The sequence below is a fragment of the Topomyia yanbarensis genome, unplaced genomic scaffold (assembly GCF_030247195.1).
Source record: "Topomyia yanbarensis strain Yona2022 unplaced genomic scaffold, ASM3024719v1 HiC_scaffold_15, whole genome shotgun sequence".
NCBI lineage: Eukaryota > Metazoa > Arthropoda > Insecta > Diptera > Culicidae > Topomyia > Topomyia yanbarensis.
Window position 1 is genome coordinate 297,602 of NW_026683327.1, and position 23,550 is coordinate 321,151.

At 43.0% G+C, this 23,550-nt stretch overlaps 2 protein-coding genes across 4 annotated transcripts; both read right to left on the reverse strand.

The window, feature by feature from the left end:
- Positions 1-1,821: 1,821 nt before the first annotated feature.
- On the reverse strand, positions 1,822-13,443 carry LOC131694782 (ankyrin repeat domain-containing protein 24-like). 3 transcript variants are annotated; one of them, XM_058983285.1, is made up of 7 exons: positions 13,341-13,443; positions 12,486-13,276; positions 3,018-3,285; positions 2,872-2,945; positions 2,475-2,804; positions 2,193-2,395; positions 1,822-2,136 (listed from the first exon to the last, which is right to left on the reverse strand). In XM_058983285.1, exons 1-7 carry the CDS (start codon positions 13,369-13,371, stop codon positions 1,899-1,901), a joined length of 1,935 nt encoding a protein of 644 aa, XP_058839268.1. In that variant the 5' UTR covers positions 13,372-13,443; the 3' UTR covers positions 1,822-1,898. The 3 variants fall into 3 exon arrangements, with proteins under 3 accessions (XP_058839268.1, XP_058839267.1, XP_058839269.1); XM_058983284.1 differs by having other exon boundaries at positions 1,822-2,139; XM_058983286.1 differs by having other exon boundaries at positions 2,048-2,136; positions 2,189-2,395.
- A 1,236-nt stretch (positions 13,444-14,679) lies between these two features.
- On the reverse strand, positions 14,680-21,230 carry LOC131694793 (uncharacterized). Its single transcript, XM_058983297.1, has 2 exons — positions 21,114-21,230; positions 14,680-21,043 (listed from the first exon to the last, which is right to left on the reverse strand). Exon 2 carries the CDS (start codon positions 20,812-20,814, stop codon positions 14,680-14,682), a length of 6,135 nt encoding a protein of 2,044 aa, XP_058839280.1. The 5' UTR covers positions 20,815-21,043; positions 21,114-21,230.
- Between the last annotated feature and the right edge of the window lie 2,320 nt (positions 21,231-23,550).

The window sequence follows — 23,550 nt, forward strand, 5'->3', positions numbered from 1 at the left end:
AAAAATCACGAAACCGCGAAAGGAAAAGTTGAAAAAACATGTTGTTTCGACAACTGCGCCAGGCTTTGTACTTGCGCCTGACTTCTTCGGTGTCCTCCTCGTCGCCAGAGTAGGGAACTGAAGTTGTTCATTCCGGCTCACGTGGTTGCTTAGATGTAGGATCAGTAGTAACCAATAGAGCCCCCAAACGGCTGGCCTGTTGTACCCCCAAGCGTATGTTTTGTGTTGATGTCCGTATTTTTTTTTTTTTTTTTTCAAAAACAAAAATATCAAAAAACCAACACGATCACGTGTTTAGCATTAATTTTTACGTAAGAAAAAACCCACTTGACATGTTTTTGCATTGTTTAAATGAACTATACTGAGGACGAAAGACAATGCGTTTTCGCAGAACACCACGCGAAAATATTAGCGCAGCCGTAACTAATACACGCAGAAAAAAGATTTGTAGGTTCAATAAAATTATGCATTAAATTCAATAAATTAAATTATTGGTCGGGAGACAATAAGATTATTTATTGAATTCAATAAAATTTATTTATTGTTTCAATAAAACAAAATTATCGTTCCGTTTTTCAATAATTATTTTATTGAAATTAAAAGAAAATTATTGATACTAAATATGTATTTATTGAAAGCAATTTGTTGTTGTTCTAAAAAAAAATAATATCAACCCAATAAGTTTGTTTGTTAAAGTGATAAACAATAAATGATTGGATTCAATAACACATATTTTTGGTTTAAATATGCTAATTTTTTCTGCGTGTACAACATATCCACAGTAACAGCCGAAATGACAGTTGTCAACGATGCTCTCTACCATGAATCTAATTCACACAAGATGTAATAACACAGCAAAGATAATGCTCTATACCTATTGTATCCCCATACCTACTTGACCCCTACTGATCTTTTCTTTATAACGATGTTCAAGCAGATCGAAAGATAAGACACACTGCCACTGCTGTGCTGCTCAAATAACGGTCAACACGCACACACAAAGAAAGAAGAAAATTCCAAAACCTCGAAGAGATAAAGAATGCTCAAGATAACCTTGAAAACGGATTGGGTACATTTATTTTACTGCGCTACTCTGCTCGGACTGAAAAAACGTTCGGACGCACTGAGAGTCACTGTACGAATGTAATACATGTCGTGTAAATCTTTTAAGGTGTAAGGATCAACATAATCGAAAATTACAAATTGATTCGATGCCGTTGCTGAAGGTCATTAACCCATTCATGCCCATGTTGTTTGTGGACAACAACGTTTTCAAGCAGATATTTCTTTTGATTGATGCAAGATTTGCTCACAAAAACAAGTAGGGCTAATAAATGTGAATATTGCCTTTTATTTGCGCATTAACAATTACAAGGATCAGCTATAGAACTGAAGTTATTGCAATTAGCATGATTGGATTCCGATGGTGCAGTGCTGCCAGGGACAGTTTACCTTGACGTCGGAAAATTAATTTTTCATATATCTTCGTTATGGTGCAATATTTTTGAAAACTGATAAAACTTGTCAATTTAGACTGTCTGTGACTATGTTTTCCATGCAAATGAACTGTTGCAAATATTCTAGGAGCATTGTGTTGAGCATTGAAAGGTAAAAATTGAGCAACTTCTAGCACTGCAAGTGTAGCACCTATCTTTATGAAAAAAGGCTTTTCGTGTTTCTTGATCTCACCGTTATCAAGAAAAAATAGTTTTGAAACCCTATATGCACTAGAAAAAAGTTGGGCATGAAAGGGTTAAGTTAATCACGAGGAATAGGAACATTTCAAAGACTTGCATTTAATGATATCCACCCAATCCTCGCTTCAATACAATGTATTAAATAAATTAGTATAAAAATAAATTACCAAGACTAGGTGATCAAATTTTACAACAAATACCCTATAAAAGCAATTCCATATCCGATGGTTCTGGTTCACTATCAATTTGTTCTTCGTAAATTATTCGGCTGGTAATTTTTTCTTCACTGGCATCGTCTTCCGGTCGATGTTTCGACACTGGTACTTCATCTGGAAACAACTGACAAATCTGTCCCAGTATTTGTTCCTTGAGTTGACTCTGATTCGCTGTCGCTGCTTTGCGATCATCCACCATCGACAGGTCAGAATCACCGTTGCTCCTACTTAACACAATGTCAACCGTTAAAAAATCCAATTAACCAGCTTAAATACCTACATGATCTCCTTCATCGTTCGGTTTTCCTTCGTTAGTTCCTTCAGCTTTTCCAACATTTTCCATCGAACCGCTTTACACTTGCGGTTATTCTGCTCAATTTCACTAATAATTTTTTCCTCCTCGCAACATTGCCGTTGTTTCTCAGCAACAGTGTCGCACAGCATCTCGAATCCTTCAATCGTCCGCTGAGGCCTGCCGTCATCCTACACGTCAGAACAAGGTCTGTATTGAATTACTGTAGACCATTTACACCAAAAGAAAAGAATGTTTTAAATTGCCTACCTCATCTTCACCCCCCTCATCCCTCGTCAGGGCTTCACAACGTGCCTTGAACGATTCCTTAATAGATCCCAAATTATCCAGCAGCTTTGAACGAATCTGCAACAGTACATCGTCCTGTTGTTTCATTTTCTGTAGAATGTTGTAATCGTTACGCAATGTTTCCAGTTCTAGCTGTAGAGTTTCCACCAGTTTGATACGCTGCGCTTCCGGAGAATCTTTCTGTGAATCTGTGGGCAACTCGACTGCACCGGATGCTTTGAGGCTGGCGATTTGTGTATCCTTAGCGGCGATTTCACTACTCATTGTTGAAATTTGTTGTTGCAGTTTTTCCTATCGACGAAACAAAGTAAAATTGATATATGAGCTAATTACTGAAGTTTTTAGTCGTGTTTAGTACAATTGTTGATTTCCTTTCCTGATTACATCGGGTTAGCCGCTTATTTTCGTCCAACGCTGCGTCTAGAGCCGTTTCTGTAAAAAAAAGGATAACTCGTGGCAGATAGGTACGTAAACTGACTTAAAGTGAAATCTTCCCATATTTACCTTTCTCGGCTAACTTCTGGGCTATCTCGAAACTGTCAGTTTCCTCTTTCTCGCGAGCATTGCTAACTTCGATCAGTTGCGTTTTCAGCTTCTCGAGCCGCGTGCTTTGAGAAGTGACCAATTTATTGCTGTTGTTCAGTTCGGTATATTTTTGAGCTAGCTCAGCTCGTAACTCGGCTATCAGTTTGTCCTGCTCCCGTATGCTTTCGTGCGAAACGGTCTCCCGAGAGGTAGAAATCGCACGCAGATTATCCACGTAAGCCTTGAGCTGAGGTAGGTAATGGTTGGTACGTAGTATTAGTAACGTTGGGTTGACGCAAGTAGGTAAAGGGTGTGCAGAATCAAATTGCATCACTTTCAAATCCCTGTAACTTTTTTTCAATTGGGTGTTTTAAAATAAAACTTTGGGTGTAATTAGTTCAATAGGTATTGTTTACATTGCGTAAGTTTCGCTAGTAATTGTGCAACCATTGAAAAAATTGAGTCGTAAGAACATCAGAGACGCAAATAAATGTTGCGCACGTATGTAAAAAATCCGAATCTCTTTCACATTACTTACCTTACCGTTCAGGCTAGAGCCTTGTTGTTTCTTGCTGTATGCAGAAGCAGTCTCCACTCCACTCGGTCTATTGCTGCTTGTCGCCAACCGCTCTGTCTTCGAAGGGTCCGCAAGTCCTCCTCTATCTTGTCTATCTGGTCTTCTTGTTCCTGTAGGGTCGTCCTCAATCTTCACCGGGTCGTCGTCCGACATTCTTACGACGTATCCAGTCCACCGCAAACTTCCTATTTTTGCGGTATACGCGATGGATGGTTCTTCCAGCAGCTGATGCAACTCATGGTTCATTCGCTGCGCCACGTTCCGTCTTACATCTGCACGCCACCATAGATGGTACGCAACACCTTTCGTTCGAATACTCCAAGGGCGCGCTGGTCCTCCACGAGCATAGTCCAGGTCTCGTGACCGTAGAGGACCACCGGTCTAATCAGCGTCTTGTAGATAATCAACTTCGTGCGGTGGAGAATTTTGTTCGACCGGAGCATCCTCCGGATTCCAGTAGAGTAGATACGATTTCCCGCAAAGATCCGTCTCTGAATTTCTCTGCGGGTATCATTGTCGGCGGTTACCAGTGAGCCCAAATACACGAATTCGTCGTCCATCTCGATTTCGTCACCGTCAATCCGAACTCGGGATGAGAGGTTCACATAGGCGTCTCTAGAACCTTTTCTTCTCATGTATTTTGTCTTCGAAACGTTTATGGCAAGTCCAATCCTGCTGGCTTCAGCTTTCAGTCTGATGTACGTTTCCGACATCGCCTCAAAGTTCCGTGCCATTATGTCAATGTCGTCGGCGAAGCCAAGAAGCTGGACGGACTTCCTGAAGATCGTGCCACTCGTGTCTATCCCCGTTCTCCTTATTACACCTTCTAACGCAACGTTGAACAGCAGGCACTATAGACCATCACCTTGATGTAACCCTCTTCGAGATTCAAAGGGACTCGAGAGGGTCCCTGATACTTGTATAGCGCACATCACCCGATCCATCGTCACTTTTGACTAATCGTGTTAGCTTATCCTGAAAAGGCGGCACTAAGTAGTGTGATCGCGCGGTAGTTGCAGCAATCCAATTTGTCACCCTTTTTGTAGATTGGGTAAACGACAACCTCCATCCACTCCTCCGGAAGAATCTCCTCCTCCCAAATTTTGGCGATTACCCAGTGCAGCGCTCTAGCCAGTGTTTCACCACCGTATTTGAATAGCTCGCTGCGTAGTTGATCTACGCCGGCAGCTTTGTAGTTTTTCAGCCGACCGATCTCCTCCTTGACTTCTTGTAAATCAGGGGCGGGCAGCCTATCGTCTTCTGCGCGTGCTTCAAGATCCGTTGCCATACCGCCTTCGTCCTCTGCTACTTCACCGTTGAGGTGCTCGTCATAGTACTGCTTCCACCTTTCAATCACCTCACACTCGTTCGTAAGAAGGTCTAAGTCCCTGCACGTAGCCTTTGAGCGAACTGTTCAGCTTCTCGTAGAACTTCCGTGTGTCGTTTACGCGGTACAGTTGTTCCATCGCTTCGCAAACTCGTTCCTCCTGTTGGCGCTTCTTTCTCCGGAGGACCGAGGTTTACCTGTTCCGTGCTTGATTGTATCGCTCCACATTCTGTTTCGTTCCTTGCTGCAGCATTCTCGCCCGTGCTGCATTCTTCTCCTCTATTAACTGCTTACATTCGTCATCGAACCATTCGTTTCCTCGATTCGGAGTCGCTGTACCTAGTGCCGCTATAGCAGTACTTCCTATGGCGGGACGGATCTCCCTCCAGCCATCTTCAAGAGTAGCTGCGCCCAGCTGTTCTTCCGTGGGTAGTGCTGCTTCCAGCCGCTGTGCGTAGTCTTGGGCAAGTCGAGAGTTTTGAGCGCATGCATACTGCAACTAGGTAATGGTCCGAATCTATATTCGCACTGCGGTAGGTACGAACGTTGGTGATACCAGAGAAGAATCGCCCATCAATTAGAACGTGACCGATTTGGTTTTCGGTGCGTTGGACAGGTGATCTCCAGGTGACTTTGTGGATATCTTTGCAAGGGAAGAAGATACATAGGACTACCATGCCACGGCAGGCTGCGAAGTTCACGCACCGTTGGCCGATGTCATTCGATACGGTGTGTTTGGCCCGATTACCGGTCTAAACATTACCTCCCGTCCTACCTGAGCGTTCATATAACCGATGACGATTTTCACGTCCTGTTGCGAACAGCCGTCGTACACCTCCTCCAGCTTCGCATAGAACACTTCCTACTCGTCGTCGGATCTCTCATCGTGTAGGCAGTGTACGTTAATGATGCTGTAGTTGAAGAAACGGCCCTTGATCCTCAACTTACACATCCTTGCGTTGATCGGAGTCCATCCAATCAAGCGTTGACGCATCCTACCCAGCACTATAAATCAGGTTCCCAGGTGGTGTCACAGCTCTGATACCGCTCTGATACTGATATTCGCTTTCCGCTTCAGCTTGTCACCGGCCCTTGTAAGCTTCACGAGGCTAGGCGACAAACACTCACGAGTGAAGATTTGACGCTGCCCTTAAAATTTGAAGCCTCATCGTTCGTTCGCAGTTTGCTTATCCAGTAACCTACTGTGAAGCTTTTTTAGTCTTTTAGCTTGGAGCGTTATTCATGGTTAATTAGTGAACACAGTTTTGGCAACTTTTGCGCGAGTTGTTAATGCTTCTGCAGTACTTTATCAGAGCATCGATTTCAGAACGTGGTACAGAATCCGTATCGCCAGGGAGGTAAGCAGATGCGATCACAATAACTTGCTTGCCCCTAGCCATATCGGTGTTATTGCAACGACGTCTCGTTGAATGAATTCTGTAATTGGAGAAAATTTTATCGCTTCGTCTACCAAAACTGCAGCTCTTGGAGTTGACTGGTCTTTACAGTATACTAACTTGTGATGAATTTAAACCAAAGTTTTTGTGCTTTTTCCCCACGGCTCCTGTATAAGAGTGATACCTAGGCGCTCTCTGGTTAACCTCCGGGCAAGGACGCTTGTTGCACCTTTTAAGTGATGAAAGTTGGATGCTGTGAATGCTGCTTATAGTTCTGGTGTTTTTCGGCGGTCGATTTTTGGGACCAATACCTCCTGTCCTTTATTTTGCCAACGGCTAGTGGTAGGTTGTGTTTTGCTCGACATTGCAGAGGCCTTCTTCAGTCTAATATGTGCTTCAGCTGTTGCTGTTCGCGCACCCTCGCCTACAGGCTTCGATCCCCTTCTCCTTGAGAGTCAGTTCGTTAGCCGCATATGGCAGGGTGCTCGCAAGATAGGCTGCCACTGTAATAATATTCATCTGTCTTCATATCTGTGATGTACCTTTGCCTAACTAACACAAATATGCACTGTCGTAGTGTGTGCTAACAAATACATATTATGAGCTAGCATAGGACCGCGTCACTCCATCATCACATAGTTAGTTCACTCTGTACTACCACGCTGAATAAACGTACTTTCTGAAGCTCTTCCCAATACTTAAAACAGCCACCGATTCACTCGCTACCATTTCTGTAGGCTTACTATGAGCAGAAGTCCGTCATGAAGCGTTCGGTGTCGAGCAACCCATAGGAACTTTTTCTGTCCATGATTGTCTAGAACTTTGAAGTTCGGCGAAGACCGCGGCACCCTTCAACTGGCGCATTCTAGCCTTATTGAATACGTAGTTCAGCTGGTTGTGTCAGGAGGTTAACAGTTTCGCTGAAGCCTTGTCTACCATCAACAAAAGCTCTACCGTTTTGAGGCTTCTTATCACGACCGTCCAGCGTTCCGTGCAAAAATTATCGTTCGGATTCTGCACCAGGCGAAAAATGTTTCCATCCGACATGTTGATACTATCGAGAAAATAACCGATGTAAAGCGCCTGTTGAGGAATCTGCGGCGCTTCAACTGCTTTCAATGAACCGCTTTCGGAGGGCTTGATCGCAGTTGTGGCATCTTTCAGTCACTTAGCTGTACCTTTGTATGCACAGACGATTTCGAGAAACTTCCACTTCCAAAACATGGGTCTCGTATACATCTACTCCATGACGCTATCGATCAGCGCGCATCGGGAAGTATTTAACTATTTATGGCTGAGGATATTCGAGGGGGTTGAGGTTGGGCGCTGCTAAATTTTTAATCTAGGATTCCGCCTGTTGATCTTTTTCGGTGGGGTTCCTTCCAGCACTCACTATTATTCGACAACTCGGTGTCCGTAGAACGCTGTCGATTGGCTGGTGTCTGAATAACACCTATGCCAACTATAGAGTTCCGCCTGCCACTTAGGTAACAGGTTACCCATTCTCCTCTTGTGTTATTCTCGGAGTCCTCCGACCCATCGATTGCTCCACTGGACTGATCTATGTTCTTCTTGGTCACTGTCCGATCGTCGTCTCTAGCTGGAGAGTTGAGAATCAACGAAGTTCAGGACACTTCATCCTCCAGCGAGCCACTATTCAGCAGCTTCCCTAGTTTGCTTTCTGCGCAATTCTTCTCCTCTTCCACCTCCATCACTACAGTCTCCACCAAACTAAATGCTCCGTTTGTGTTCTCACGAATAGCTTGGGAAAGAAGGTCAACCCTGTCAGAGCGCCACTTGACAAGGTAAGAGCAAAAATATTGTGGAGTGTGCTCCGGTACCCACCGGTTCCGCTTGCTATTTGTCATCACTTTGATTTCCAGTCATAGTTTTACGTAGGGCTGAGGTTCGACGTGTTGAGACCGAGGGATTGCCCTTCCTATAATCATTCTTAGGGTTAGACCGTTCCAACATCAAATTATGGTCTTGTCAATTTTGGTCTTGTCAAACTGCAAATGACTTGAAAACCCAAGATGATGCCAGAAAAGGTATAGGCACTCGTAAAGCGAGAGTTTTGGTTTTACGATTGGCAAGATCGACATTGCGTAAATACTACTTCATTTCCCAAAAAAAGCTATTATTAAAAATAAATTTAATTCAAACATAAAGTTTTGAATATAGAAACTAGTGCTATCAGTCCTTTTGAGGTACTCAAGGTGTTTGCCACCAATAATATTATTGTACACACATGCATACTAGATTGGCTCGCGGTTGTATGGGAAAACTTCAAAATGATTTAAACTAGCGGGCACAGCACTTTTTGAGTTGCTTTTGTGGTCCCAAATTCCTGTGCAAAATTTGGTAGCGGTTGGTTGCTTCCCGGGTTTGCGCATTGCGTTCAAAATTTGTATGGGATTTTATATGGGGAAATCAATTATTTTGCATTTGTGTTAATAAAGATCGCTATTTCACTCAATATGAAAAATCGGCTTTATAAAACTATAGTTCAAACCTTGGTTAACAACTTTGCCGAAAACCATAACTAGCTACGAGTTTTCAAAACTTATGGTAAAACGATTTTAAAACTTATGGTAAAATCCAAATGCAGAAATTGATTACTTTTTCTAACACTGCCGGTGCACCACCGACATCGACATTAAAAACTTAAATAAATGAGAATGTATTCATTGCAGAAACTTGGTACCTTTGAATGAAATATTCAGAATGAATTGCTAAATAACATAGATGTAGTCAGAAAATGAAAAGGAGAGGGGGGGTTGTGTACTCCCCAGTCCCTTTTTTGATTGCTTCGTGTAAGACAAAGAATCATTACGTCCTTGTAAATGTCAACGACTGAACTTTCGTAATATTTTGCATGAACCAAACTCAATTTCATAAAAAAAAACGCTTGTTTGAAGTAACTATCCTGGTTTCGTTCCTAGATTCTCAAACGAAAACTTCAATAGAAACAATTCCGAGGCTTCAAAGAATCTAAGTATATGCATTTTTTTTTAAATTCTGACTGAACGGCTAAGAAATATGGTTTTAAAATATGTAAAGCTTATAAACCGTTGTACCATTTTAAATGAGATAACAGTAAAGCCCTTAAATAGTAGCACTCAAACACGTAAGAATAATTTTTAATTTGGCGGTATAAACCTGCGTTGAAGATGTGCTCCTTATGTTATACTAAACTATCTAAAAAGGAAACTGGGAAGTACACAAGCCACACCCCCTCTCCTTTGACTTTTCTAACTACGTCTATGTTTTTCAGCAATTCATTCTGAACATTTTATTCAAAGGTACCAAATCTCTGCAATTTAAAGTATCGGTGTCGTGGTGTACTGACAGTGTTGGAAGAAATAATGAATTTACGCATTTGGATTACCATAAGTTTTAAAATCGTTATAACTATTTTTTGAAAACTCGTAGCTAGTTACCGTCTTTGACAAAGTTGTTAACCAAGGTTTGTACTATAGTTTTATACAGCTGGTTTTTCATATTTAGTGAAATAGCGATCTTTATTATGTAAATGCAAAATAATTGATTTCTCCATATAAAATCCCATACAAACTTTGAACGCAATGCGCAAACCCGGGAAGCAACCGACCGCTCCCAAACTTTGCACAGGCATTTGGGACCACAAAAGGACCTCAAAAAGTGCTGTACTGAAAAATGTCATATTCGAGCCACTCTAATGCATACACCTTATGCAGATTATCTTGAATGTTTTGCGTCTGTCAAATCTGCGACTCTTCTTATTCTTATGCGGATACGCTCTTCTTCCCTTTGAGACAGACCCTCGGCTGAGACCCCCTCCCTACGCAATCGATTTCGTGGACACTGTGACGCACTGATTGTTTCGGATATTATGACGCATAAGAACTGCGTCGTAATGTCCCAATGTTGTATAACCTGTGATGTTATGACGCAATACCTATGCGTCATAACATCCAAAACAATGAGTGTGTCATATTATCCCGAATTTTATCACGCATTACCTCTATGTCATATTATCTCAATATCAGTGTGCATTATAGGATCCCGGACATTATAACGTAGGACTACTTTCGAACGTTGCGACACAAGAATGGCTTGGGATGTTATAACGCATTCTTGCTTGCAGATCTTATGATGCACACTCTTGTGCGTCATATTGTCCCGGACGTCATGACGCTCCATATTTTGGGACGTTATGACCTGAAACGTTATGACGCAGTACCTTTCCGTCATAACATCCGACGCTATGAGTGCGTCCCAGTGTCCATGATATCCATTGCGTCGTAAAATCCGAAAACGACGTGCGTCGTACAACCTGGCACATTATGACGCATCTCATTTTTGGATTCTGTGACGCACCCGTTATTTCATATGACCTGGAACCTTAAAATATCCGTAACTATGAGTACATCATATAATCCCGGACATTATGGAGCAATACCTCTGCTCCATAATATCGCAATACCAGCTTTCATCATAAGATCCCGGACATAATGACACAACACCTCTTCCGGACATTATTACCAGAACCCTACCCGTGCCAGCAAACTAGAACTTTCAGCTTGGGCAAGAGACCAACTATTAAATGACTGGTGTAACGTACCAGGTGCTCGAAAAGCTAAGCAAATCGTACATCCAGATACAACAAGCTGCCAAAAAACTAATGGATCTTAAACGAAAAGACCTGCGTATAATCACAGGTTTATTTATAGGGGATTGTCCTGTTATGTATCACCTGAAAAAATGGTAAAAGTCAAGATGACATTTGTCGATTCTGTAACAACGAGCTCGAAAGCTCGGAACATATTCTCTGCCATTGTGCCGAATTATTTCTGCAAAGAAAACGACACTCCAGAAGCCATCTTATCGTGTCCGTTTAGGACAGGTATAGCATACCTGCCCAAGTAATAATTGAAGTTTTATAGCATGCTAGAAGTGTAAGACTGGCTATAAAACTATCATAAAACCTCAATTGCTACTAGGGTGTCCTAAACGGATCCTCAGCTACATTGGATTCAACTCGCTTCCAACTAAATTGGATATGGGCAATTTGTAACATGTAGAGCAAACAGGGTCAGCCACAAAAGATAACCTGAAAGTGGTCGCAGTGGCAGTTTCCCCTAACAATAAAATACCCCGGGGGCACCAAGAACCATCATAAGGGGCCAATAGGGTCAAAGTTACTTTGATTGGTTATTAGTATTCTAGACCCGCTAATCCAAATAATTTTGTTTCCATTATGCATCATTTGGGCATCATGGTAACTCCGGAATCGGAAGTTCAATCCACTAAAATTCAATTGCAGTTTATTGGAGCATTGTACCGTCAACTTCAAAATAAGTTTGTGAAAATCGGTTTAGAGATGGCTCTGAAAACCTTGCGTAATTTTACACAACACATACAGATACTTTCCGATCTCGACGAGCAGAATCAAATGGTATATGAACCTCAGCCGAGAAATCGGTTTTTGGAGTGATTGCATAGCCTTTCTTTCTATAAGAAAGGCAAAAATAAATAAATCAATCAATAAATAAATAAATAAGTAAATAAATAAATAAATAAATGAATAAATAAATAAATAGATAGATAAACAAACAATTAAATAAATAAAAAAAAAAACAAATAAAAAATGATTTTAAAAAAATAATAAAAAAAAATAAATCAAATTATTAAAATATCATTACATTGTGGTAAAATAGCGAAGAAATAAATGATATTCGTAGTATTTAGCATGCAACAGCGTAGGGTTATAAAATCAAATCCGGAAAATGACCAGATCTGCGTGTTGAGGATTATGAGTAAATCTTCAACTATAACATCCTAAACCACTACGCGTCAATCGAATGGCAAACGATCTGCTGTATCCAGTACAACGACGAGAAAGGTATCGTCTGGGAATCAAATGATCCAACTGGAAAGGGATAGGTATTTCGACCAGTTATTAGAAAATTTAGCCCGATTATATTACTAACGACGACGGCTTGAGCCTGATCATGCTCGACGCAGACAATTCTATAAAATTACTAAAATGTTCGAAAACTCATTTAAATTCTGATAATAAAATCCGATAAGTAGTCGAAGTCGAAAAATTATTATGAACCCGGTACTTTAAACGGAAATCACTTTTAAAAATAACATTCCATCACCTTATCAATCTCCGCTTCCCGTTCTTGCACCAGTGCTGTCTTCGCCCTCAGCTGACAGTCTAAGTCTAGTGCCCGCTCGATTTGAGTTCTACAGTCCTCCTCAAGGCAATTACATTTTTCTTCCAACTGCCTCATTTTCCCATTCAACTCCGTGAGCTCTGCTTCTCGGGTAAGAAGTAGTGTCTGCACCTGGTTAACATCGCCAGCGCCCCCGCATGGGGGACCCTCGGTGGTCACAATTTGATCAGGTTCAGCACAAAAATGAGCAATTGCCTGTTCCAGGGCTCCTTCAGCCGCTGGGATCACCGATTGGTCGCTTTGGATTCGGGAATCCTTTGTAAGTGCTTCCTTGGAGTTCGAATACTTCTGAATCTTTTCTCCTATATCAGCTTTAAATTTATCGAATCGTTTTTTGTCCTGTGCGATTTGCTTCTGAGAACTATCGTGGCTTTCGTCGTTTTTCCTCTTGGTTACATCCGTCGGTTTGAAGCTGCTGTGCACCGTTGCTGGCCGCTTAGAACGCAGATATTTAGGGAGTGTACCCGGCTTATGCAAACCCTGTTGGATTTTGTCATCCGGAATGCCTATCTTGGATGTACTGGATAATAAAGAGGAAGATTTTTTGATAACCGGACGTGACCAGCTGGTCGGTCTACTCTCGGTGATGTCCATGGTGCTTTGCCTGCTGGTTGTACGCGATATTTGCCGCGATACGCTAGTTGTTGGCGTAGCGGCCCTTCTCGGCAAACCCGAGTTGATTTTGGAGGTTATTTCTTTCGTCGTTTTGAACGCTGTCAAAGATCAAATTTTTCAGTACAGTTTGACGTGATTGGACAACGCCTTAATGATACGTACCCCTGGAAAGCTTCGAATTGATATCGCTCATTTTATGCTTTCTAATTTGAGCTATTGATTGTACAAAATTGGCAGGAACGCGAATTGAAAAACATAAGAAGGATTTGGATGCAAAAATATGATAATAGATGCTTGCTGCGATCACATCCTGTGCATAGATCTGTGCTTTGAAGTGTTCGGCTAAAATTTTCTGACTGTATCCTCGATTTACGATGTAGTCGAATTTGTAACTTTGATACCGAAAATGCGCCATGATTTCAATTCCAAGATCTAAAGGTCATCGCGTTAACGTCGATCCACAATGTACAGAATCGATTCCATTCAATACCACTTTTTAATACTCGATTAGCAGTGCAATGTTTTATCTTTTTAAGAAACATCTAAAGATAAAGGCATGCCGTACCGTGTCTGAATAGTGAAGACCGAGCTTCAAGCAAAACGAGCAGAACTATTTGAACTGTCAGTAGGGCCCATAATGTATGTGCCCGCTGAGATGTTGACTTATGCCAGTTCAATGGAAATGGGATAGGGGTGCCATATATGCCATGTTTTTACAATGCGTCGTCGAGATTTTATGTGACTCCGAAAATTTTTTTTGGTAGAGTGACCATATCAAGCGAGTAAAAACCAAAACAGTTCAAAGCGGACTACCTCCCTCCATCACCTTTTAATCGATAGTGCCTTCTCCCCCGATTTTCGGCAGCTAATAAGCTCTAGGGTCTGGCAGGCATAGCTCAGCCAAAAAGTCTGTTCGGATTTCCAGACAAAACCTTTCTCACAGCAGCTTTTGATTGTAGCAGCTTGAAACTGTAAATGTTTAATTTATTAGTGTGTGTTTATAAATATAATATAATTCTTGTATTACATTGTTTGGTTTTTCTTTAATCACCTCGTGCTAGCCCTAGCAACATAAATCGCAGCAGTGTGAATGGTAGCTAATCTGCACAGATCAATATATGTTTATGGCATCAATATATGTTTAGATTTAGTCTTAATAATTCATATTTTACCTTGATAATGTAACAAGTTCAGGTATTTGAATCGGCTGCTTTTAGTACCGATTCCACTTACTGTTCCTATAATTTCATTTTATTTTAGGTTAACTTGTAACATATTGTAGAATTTAATCTGTATACTCACATGAAAAGCAAATTAATATATTTCTGTGATAAACTAATCGAACTGTGATAATTTTCCTATATCTGTGATTTACTTCTGTGATATTTTAGTATATAAGTTTTAATTTAGAATAATATTTTACCGCACATTGACTGAGCTCGAAAGAACGTGATTTGCACTTTTGCCTCTTCCTATATAAAATGACACATTAGGTAGACCGTCACTGAGCTGCCTCTAGTGCGATGACAGAATTGTGCATTCCGCCAGACCCAGTGGGTTTGCCCACCATGGTTGAACTCAACAATTCCCCGACCTGTAATCCTGGTTCGGAACCAGCCACCGGATCAGTGTTACCCTCATTTATCTCCAATACCGCTAGGTTGGCGGTTGCACGTCTAAATAGCCCGCCGTTGGTCCTTACCATGGCCTGCCGTACTCTTCCATCGCTAGACACGATTAATTCTTCGACGATCCCGCGTATCCATACCTTGCGACGTTCACCTTCCACAACGTAGACTAGATCTCCCTTTTGCAAAGCCTTGGATTCTCCAAACCATTTGTTTCTTTGGTTGATACTCGGAATATACTCCTTTATCCAGCGCCGCCACATGTTATCTGCCAGTTGTTGAGAACGTTTGTAGGAGTCCCGAAGTGCCTGACCCACATTCGTCGGCGTTATAACATCCTGTGGTTCGTTAGGTGCTACTCCTCGTAGAAACATATTTGGGGATAGAGCTGCTACAGACGATTCCTGTGGGGCGAACGTAAGAGGACGGCTGTTTATCATATCTTCTGCCTCGGAAAGTGAAGTCAATAAAATTTCGTCGTTGAGTCTGCGGCCGTCGTTCAATACACTCATCACCTCTTTAACCGTTCGTACCATACGCTCCCACACGCCTCCCATGTGTGGCGTGGCGGGCGGATTGAAGTGCCACTTAGTTCTGGCATTTGTGAACTCTTCTGCGCACTCGTCCTTGATTTCCTGAAACTGTTGTAGCATCTCTTTACTAGCCGATCGTAGATTCGTTCCATTATCTGAGAAATACTCCGCTGCTGGTCCTCGGCGACATATAAAGCGTCGGATGGCCATGACACAAGACTGACCAGTAAGGTTGTGAGCTACCTCGAGATGAATGGCTCGCACTACAAGGCATGTGAAGACCACGACCCACCGTTTTTCTGTGCGTCGTCCTACGGTTACATCCACCGGGCCCAGATAATCAACGCCTACATAGGTGAAAGGCCGTTGAAATGGAGTTAATCGTTGTACTGGAAGTGCCGCCATTCTTGGCGTGTGTGGACGGTTCTTATGAATTTTACACCAAACACATTGCTTTTCAACCTTAGCGATCAAGGAACTTATCTTTGGTATCAAGAATCTTTGCTTGAGTTCGTTCTTCACCGTCTCTCTGAAAGCATGACCGAACCTTTCATGAAAATACTGGACTAACTTTTCTGTAACTCCGTTGGCCTTCGGCAGTATAATCGGGAAACGCAGGTCAAATGGTAGAAACTCCGCATTTGCACTACGGCCTTCCAACCGTAGGACTCCGGAATCATCAAGAAGAAGCGTCATTCCGCGTAGTACACTCGAGTTCTCCAGAGTAATCCATTGACTACGATCTGATTCCTGATTTCTGCGAATTGTTTTTATTTCGTCTCCGAACGCCTCGCTCTGTGCCATTTTGAACAGCACCTCTTCGGCTTTTTTGAATTCTGCTTGGCGTATTGGAACTCTCACTGCAGACAAGTTCGTCACAATTCGTTTTGCCTGAACTTCTGTCGGCTTTAGGCTCTCGATGGGCTGTCCACGGCCTTTACGTCTACAATTAGAAACGAATCTAAACAGACAGGTCACTGTTCGCACAAGTATGTTCCATTTAGAGACTCTGCTGACATCCATGAACTGCTCGGTCAATACTATGTGATGAAACAAAAACGTGGCTCTCATCTCCGTTAACGTATTTGCTGGCGGTAGAACTTGTTGTGGCCATGAATCTGGCGATTTATGAATGAAATCGTGTCCATTGAACCATGGACTTCCTGATTCCAGCGAGGGTTTGCGCCCCCATTTCGTTAAACAATCAGCGGTGTTTAATTTCGACGGTAACCATCTCCAGTCCGCAAGACACGACAAGCTCAGAATCTCCCCAATCCTAAAACCGACGAACTGTTTATATTTACGTTGGTCGGATCGAATCCACGACAACACAGTTTGCGAGTCGCTCCAAATGAATACTCGATTAATCTCGAGTGAATGGTTTAACTGGAGTGTCTTCACCATCCGTGCTGCTAGCACTGCGGCCTGCAGTTCCAGTCGCGGAATCGTTAACTGTTTTAGCGGAGCAATTTTGGATCGGGCCATAACTAAGGAGCATTTTACTTCTTCGTTGACGACGATCCGTAGATAACCAGCGCAACCGTAAGCATTCTCCCCAGCGTCGCAAAATACGTGTAATTGAATTTGCCCGTAGTCGTCTGAGTGAACATTCCCAAAATAAGACCTGGGAACTCGTACTCGTTCTATTTCAGGTAGCATTTCCGTCCACTGTCGCCATTTAGTATATGACTCATCGTCGATTAGCTCGTCCCACTCGCATCCGGTCCTCCAAAGGTCTTGAATTAACATCTTGCCCAAAACTGTAAAGGGTGCTAAGAGGCCCAAAGGGTCAAACAGCGACATGACCGCACTGAGAACCTGCCTTTTAGTTGGTCGCTCTTCCTGGTGCATCATATCCGTCTGAAACGGGACCGAAAAGGACAAAACATCCTGGACTGTATCCCAGATTAAACCCAAAACTCGTTCTTGATCGGTGGTTTTATCTTGACTAAAATGTACCAGCTTATCGACATTGGATTCTCCGAGCTTGCTCAGAACATCTGTTGAATTCGATGCCCAATTCCGGATTTCAAAGCCGGCTTTCGAGTGAATGTAACGGACTTCCTTAGCTCGTCGCACCGCTTCATCTTCGGTGTCGAGACTATCGTAATAGTCGTCGACATAATGTCGATCAATAATCGCTCTTGCCGCATCCGGAAACTGTATTGCATATTCCTCGGCATTGCGATTTTTAATGAATTGTGCCGAGCATGGAGAGCTAGTGGACCCGAAGGTAGCTACGTCCATCACGTACACATCGGGGGACTTCTCGGGGTCGAATCGGAAGAGGAATCTTTGTGCCGATTTGTCTGCTTCACGTATACGCAGTTGGTGGTACATTTCGCGTACGTCACCACCAAATGCGATGGCCCTTTCCCGGAATTTGCAAATTACAGAAGGGAGTGAGGTTAATAGATCGGGGCCTTTAAGCAAGCGGGAGTTCAAAGATACTCCGTCGACAGTCGCCGCTGCGTCCCAAACTAGGCGGATTTTGCCCGGTTTCTTGGGATTAAGAACTACATTTAATGGTAAATACCATACCCTATTCGCATCTGCATTACCAAGCTCTATTTTCGATGCTTTATGGCAGTACCCCTTCTGCTGATACTCCACGATCTGCTGGAACACATTCCGTTGTAGCTCCGGATTTTTGGCAAGTCGACGTTCTAGCGCCTTCAATCGTTTCATTGCCATCGGGTAGCTATCGGGAAATGTTGTATAATCCTCTTTCCAGATCAGACCGGTTTCGAAGCGATCCCCTATTCTGATTGTCGTTTTCTCCAAAACCTCTCGTGCTCGCTGATCCTCGTTAGATTCCAGTAGGGGAACAACAGGCGTACAGGACTCCTCCAAGCGGTATTGTGTACCTAGCATCTCGTGTAGTTCCTCGTTACTCACAGGTTGGATTGAATGGTGGCTGACGAAAACGCGGGGCGATATTTTTTGTCGGGTTACTCCATACACTGTCCATCCAAGGGTTGAGCGCACTGCGATCGGTTCACCAGGGCCTCCAACTCTAGATTCTAACGGCGCAAACAAATGCAGATTGTCCAATCCGATTAGCACCCTCGGCGTATCTTTATTGTAGTCGATCACTGGCAAACCGCGCAAATGCTTGAAACGTTTCGCCATTTCCTTAAAGTTGATACTTTGCTGCGGTAATACCAGATCTGTAACGGTACGCGCCTCTGCTAGCTGATGCCTAATGTCGCTTCCCCTTGACGAGATCGATAGATTTACTCTCCTGGACTGGTCTTCATGACGTTTCATGTTGGCCGTCCACACGACGACTAGTGGTTCCGGTATTCCTTCTGCGTTGAGTCTATCAGTTATAGTGCTTTCTACCAACGTTGTGGATGCGCCTTCGTCTAGAAAGGCGATGGAATCAACCGAGTTTTCCCCGTAATAAAGGGTTATCGGAATCATCCGGAATAGAATGGAAGCTTGACATTCGTGAGTATTCAATTCAACGCGTGCGACCTGAATGACTTCTTCGGCACGATGAAGTAGCGGGTGATGACCACCTCTACAGTTGTTTACATTACATTTGACGTTGAACGTGCACCGTGCGTTGCCATGGTCGTTAAGACAAACTGGACAGAGTTTGTGTTTCTCCACAACCTTAGCCCGATCTCGCAGGCCCAACTTAACGAAGTCGTCACAAAATCGCAACTTGTGGTCGGTTCTTTTGCATACGACACACGACTTCTTGCTTTTTTGCTGTGCCGGGAGCAGCATCCCTCCAGACTGTCCGCCATGCGTTGTATGAGCGTGCAGATATTCATTTCTTTTTGGTTTACTGCTTCTCATTGGCTCTCTTAACGTATGTTGTTCAGTTCCGGTAAACTCAGTTACTTCCGAAACTTCGGAAACGATTTCGTTTGTAAAGTCCGTGAATATTCTGAGCGGAGTTCCACACCTGCCTCGCTTGAATCGTACCCAGTCAAGTTTGTACGAAGGAGGCAACTTGCTAACCAACTCCTGTACAAGCATAGGGTTACTCAAGTGATCTCGCAATCCGGCTGCTTCGAGGTGGTCGCATAATTGCTTGACGGTGATCCCGAAATAAAGAAATGTCTCTAACTTGTCCAGTCTAGGGGCTTGAGCGTTCCGAACTTTCGCTACCAGAGTTTTGAGTAGCTTTTCGGGATTTCCGAATAATTTGCGCAGGTCCTCTACGACCTCTGGCACGGACTCGGGTAATAAAAGGCGGCTTTGGACGGCTTCTTTCGCAAAACCCTGTAGACTATCCTGAAGTCTCTTCAGGTTATCAGTATTTGTGTAGCCGCAAGCTGCTGTCGTGTATTCAAAGCAGCTTATAAAAAGCGGCCACACCTCTGGCTCACCTTTGAAGATTGGCAAATGCCTCGAAGCAGCTTGTCGTGCAGCTAACTGCGCTTGAGTTGGACCACGGGTTGGTGACGGATTACTCTGTAACAACCCCGACCTGTTTTGCCTTCGACGGTTTAATATATTACGAATGGTTGCTTCTTCCTCCTCCGTCCAGTCTGCATCGTACAACGGATCTATTTCCTCTCCCTCGAAATCCGTCTCCACGTGAGGATTCTGCTCATGTGCAAAAGATACAGATCCTTTCAATGGGCGTTGGAGAATAACCTGTTCTAATAATCGATTGTTTACGCTGCTCGATCCTGTTTTGCTTTGTATTGTGTTGCCTTTTGTGGCAACCGAACGTGCACCGATGACATTTCCGACTAGACTGTCTCGCTTTAGCTTTTCCGCCTTATCCTCATCTTCGATGGCCTCTCTGTCGCCCGATGAAGATGTAGTAACTCTCTCTTGCTGCTTCGGATACGCACCTCGAGGATCCTGCCGGTTGGATTTCATCCACTGCTGGACTTTATCAGCCGCACCTTCCGGACTTTCCTCGTCTACTTCATCATCCGTACCCTCGAATTGACGGGATAGCTCTAGTTTCATGTGCCGGAATTGGGTCCGGAGTGCCTGCTGCCGTTCTAAAAATTCCCGTTCGTCGGACAGACGTTTCTCCAATAGTTGCCTCTCCTTAAGCAACATATCTTGTTGTTGCGCCCGCTTTCGCTGCAGAAAGGAACGCTCTATCTCTAAGCGCCTCTCATAAAATAATTTTTGCTCCTCCAATTCCTTCTCTTTAGCTTCCTGCTCTAGATACAATTGTTGGAGCGAAGATTCAACATTAGACCCTTGTGCGCTTCCTTTGCTGATATCGGACCCGGCGTCGCTCTTTGTACCTGTTTTTCTAGGCGGCCCCTTCTTCACGGGTGCCTTCCTACCAGGTTTTGGTACCTGTAGTTGAATGCTACACTTCGAGCAACTCCAGCTTTCATTTTTGACCGCTTCCGTCACACCGGCACACCGGTAATGAGCCCACAGGTCACAAACGTCGCATTGGACCATGTCGTCCACCCCGTCAACATCCTCGCAGAACGAACAGTTCTGGTTGTTTCCTTCCGCTGGAGCTGTGCTTTCGGCCATTTTGAGGTTAGATCCGCGATCAAACAATTTTCAAGTTTGTTCGGATTTCCAGACAAAACCTTTCTCACAGCAGCTTTTGATTGTAGCAGCTTGAAACTGTAAATGTTTAATTTATTAGTGTGTGTTTATAAATATAATATAATTCTTGTATTACATTGTTTGGTTTTTCTTTAATCACCTCGTGCTAGCCCTAGCAACATAAATCGCAGCAGTGTGAATGGTAGCTAATCTGCACAGATCAATATATGTTTATGGCATCAATATATGTTTAGATTTAGTCTTAATAATTCATATTTTACCTTGATAATGTAACAAGTTCAGGTATTTGAATCGGCTGCTTTTAGTACCGATTCCACTTACTGTTCCTATAATTTCATTTTATTTTAGGTTAACTTGTAACATATTGTAGAATTTAATCTGTATACTCACATGAAAAGCAAATTAATATATTTCTGTGATAAACTAATCGAACTGTGATAATTTTCCTATATCTGTGATTTACTTCTGTGATATTTTAGTATATAAGTTTTAATTTAGAATAATATTTTACCGCACATTGACTGAGCTCGAAAGAACGTGATTTGCACTTTTGCCTCTTCCTATATAAAATGACACATTAGGTAGACCGTCACTGAGCTGCCTCTAGTGCGATGACAGAATTGTGCATTCCGCCAGACCCAGTGGGTTTGCCCACCATGGTTGAACTCAACAAAGTCTCTCATGAGAATCACCAAACTCTTTTTTCGGATTTACACACACGCAGTTCTTGCTTGATAGCCATCGGCGAAGGCTACATGACGGCGCCGGTGGTTGAGTGGTAAATGTGACCCCCACTCATTCCAGTTTGCCTGGGTTCAATTCCAGCCGAGGTCGTCGAGATTTTTCTGAGGTGAAAAAATCTGTGGTCACGTCTTCCTTCGGAAGGGAAGTTAAGCCCGTTGGTCCCCGGTCCATGAGTTGATGGATCAATATCTCGTCCAGATAGTGGAGTCACCTCTCTGGCATCGGTAAAGAAGAAGTAGAATCCAACTTTCTATACTTACTAACAAATATCCTCCTCCCGTGATACTTGTGGAGTGCGCAGTAGTATATACGGCCTCTAGCAAAAGCAAGTATCGGACTAACAATTCCTTCCCTTTCCTTCCGCGATCTACGTTTGGGCCTTGCCGGTGCCGGTATTGATCAATAAACACTTTAGTATTACCAGGAGTTGCACATTGAAAGATGTTTCGCTACTTCCAAGCAGAATTATCTACTGATTCCCTGTGCAACTTCAGCTAGTCCAGATCGATAACGGAGTAGCAGCCAGGGGTGGTCGCATAAGCTCAAGCTCAAGCGATAGCCATCAGCGAAGGCTATATGATGTTGAGAAAATTGCCAACCATGAAGAATTCAGCAGATGAAACGTAATATTTTGAAATCATCTGTGCAGGACCGGCGGGGAGTTATCAGCACTAAACACATGTCATTGAAGTAAAGCAGAAACATAAACGGTCGCAAGTAGCTTCCCTACGCTATTCCTGACTTAAAAAAAAGTTGCTGGCAATCTCCAATATCAATCATTATATCTCGATCTGAGAGCTAGAATCGAAACAGTTGCAAAAACAACCGTTAATTACAAATTTCTCCATTTCATTGATTTTTAAATGAAAAACAGCGGAGAGGTTGGTGTAAATAATATTCGATTGAGCGCGAACGTGGATTAGGCACTGTTTGCAATAACCCTGAAGTGGTTTCATAATTACCGGCTAGAGAGAACACCCAATGAATTTATACCAGGATAGTTATTGATGTTTCGTCATTTCCATTTTTAATGGATAGGGAAAATGTTAGCGGATTTCCAATAAGACGAAAAAATGCCCCTGGAAAGAAAACATAAAGCAGATGCAAAGTTACCAAAACTTCGATTTGTCTTCTCTAGGGAACCCAAAACAATTCGTCGAGTCCCGGATTGAAAGACGATTTAAGCCGAGAAGAAGCTCTGGTAATCATTGTTTCAACGCCATTGATAGCGGCCAGAGTTTGGACCACAAATGGAATCATTTCGATTTGTACGGCTGCCGAATTTCCTTGCAAATGGACTACAAGTCAATCATGTGCTATGCACACAAGAACGCCTCGATTCTTTTCTACGTTAGAGAAGAAAATTGTGAGATTAAAAAGACATCGGATGGTACAATTGAGTGATTTGAATGTATAAAACTTTGTTTGTCGTATTCGTTCTAGTTATGGTTGCGATCGGTCGTAACGGCGATCTGAACCAGAGGAAATAAAGCGAAGACCCAATGAAGAAAACTGATTTAGGCTTACAAGACAAAAACCAGGACAAATCAAGCGTTTTCCTCGACTTCCCAGGACACTAGAACAGTAAGTGAAAAACCAGGAGATGTCCTGGGAAACCAGGACGTATGGTCACCCTACTTTTTGGGACGGAGCCCATTCTGCATATTTTGGCCGTTTTAAAACAGAAACATTACCCAACATTACTGAAAATCGACAACCTAAACCCGGAGGCAGAATTTACATTGCCATAGGAAGCGATCATCACTAATATTACATCTTTCAATACTGATAGCTATGATTACTGTAACCAAGTCTGATCGAACTCACGCGCGAAGTTAGCACACATGTTAAGCATCGTACAACAGGGGCTGATCCGGTGGGAGGGTCATGGGGTCCGGATTGTCGTATCCGTGACCAAAGAAACAGACAAAAAATCGCCCTCCAATAGTGTGT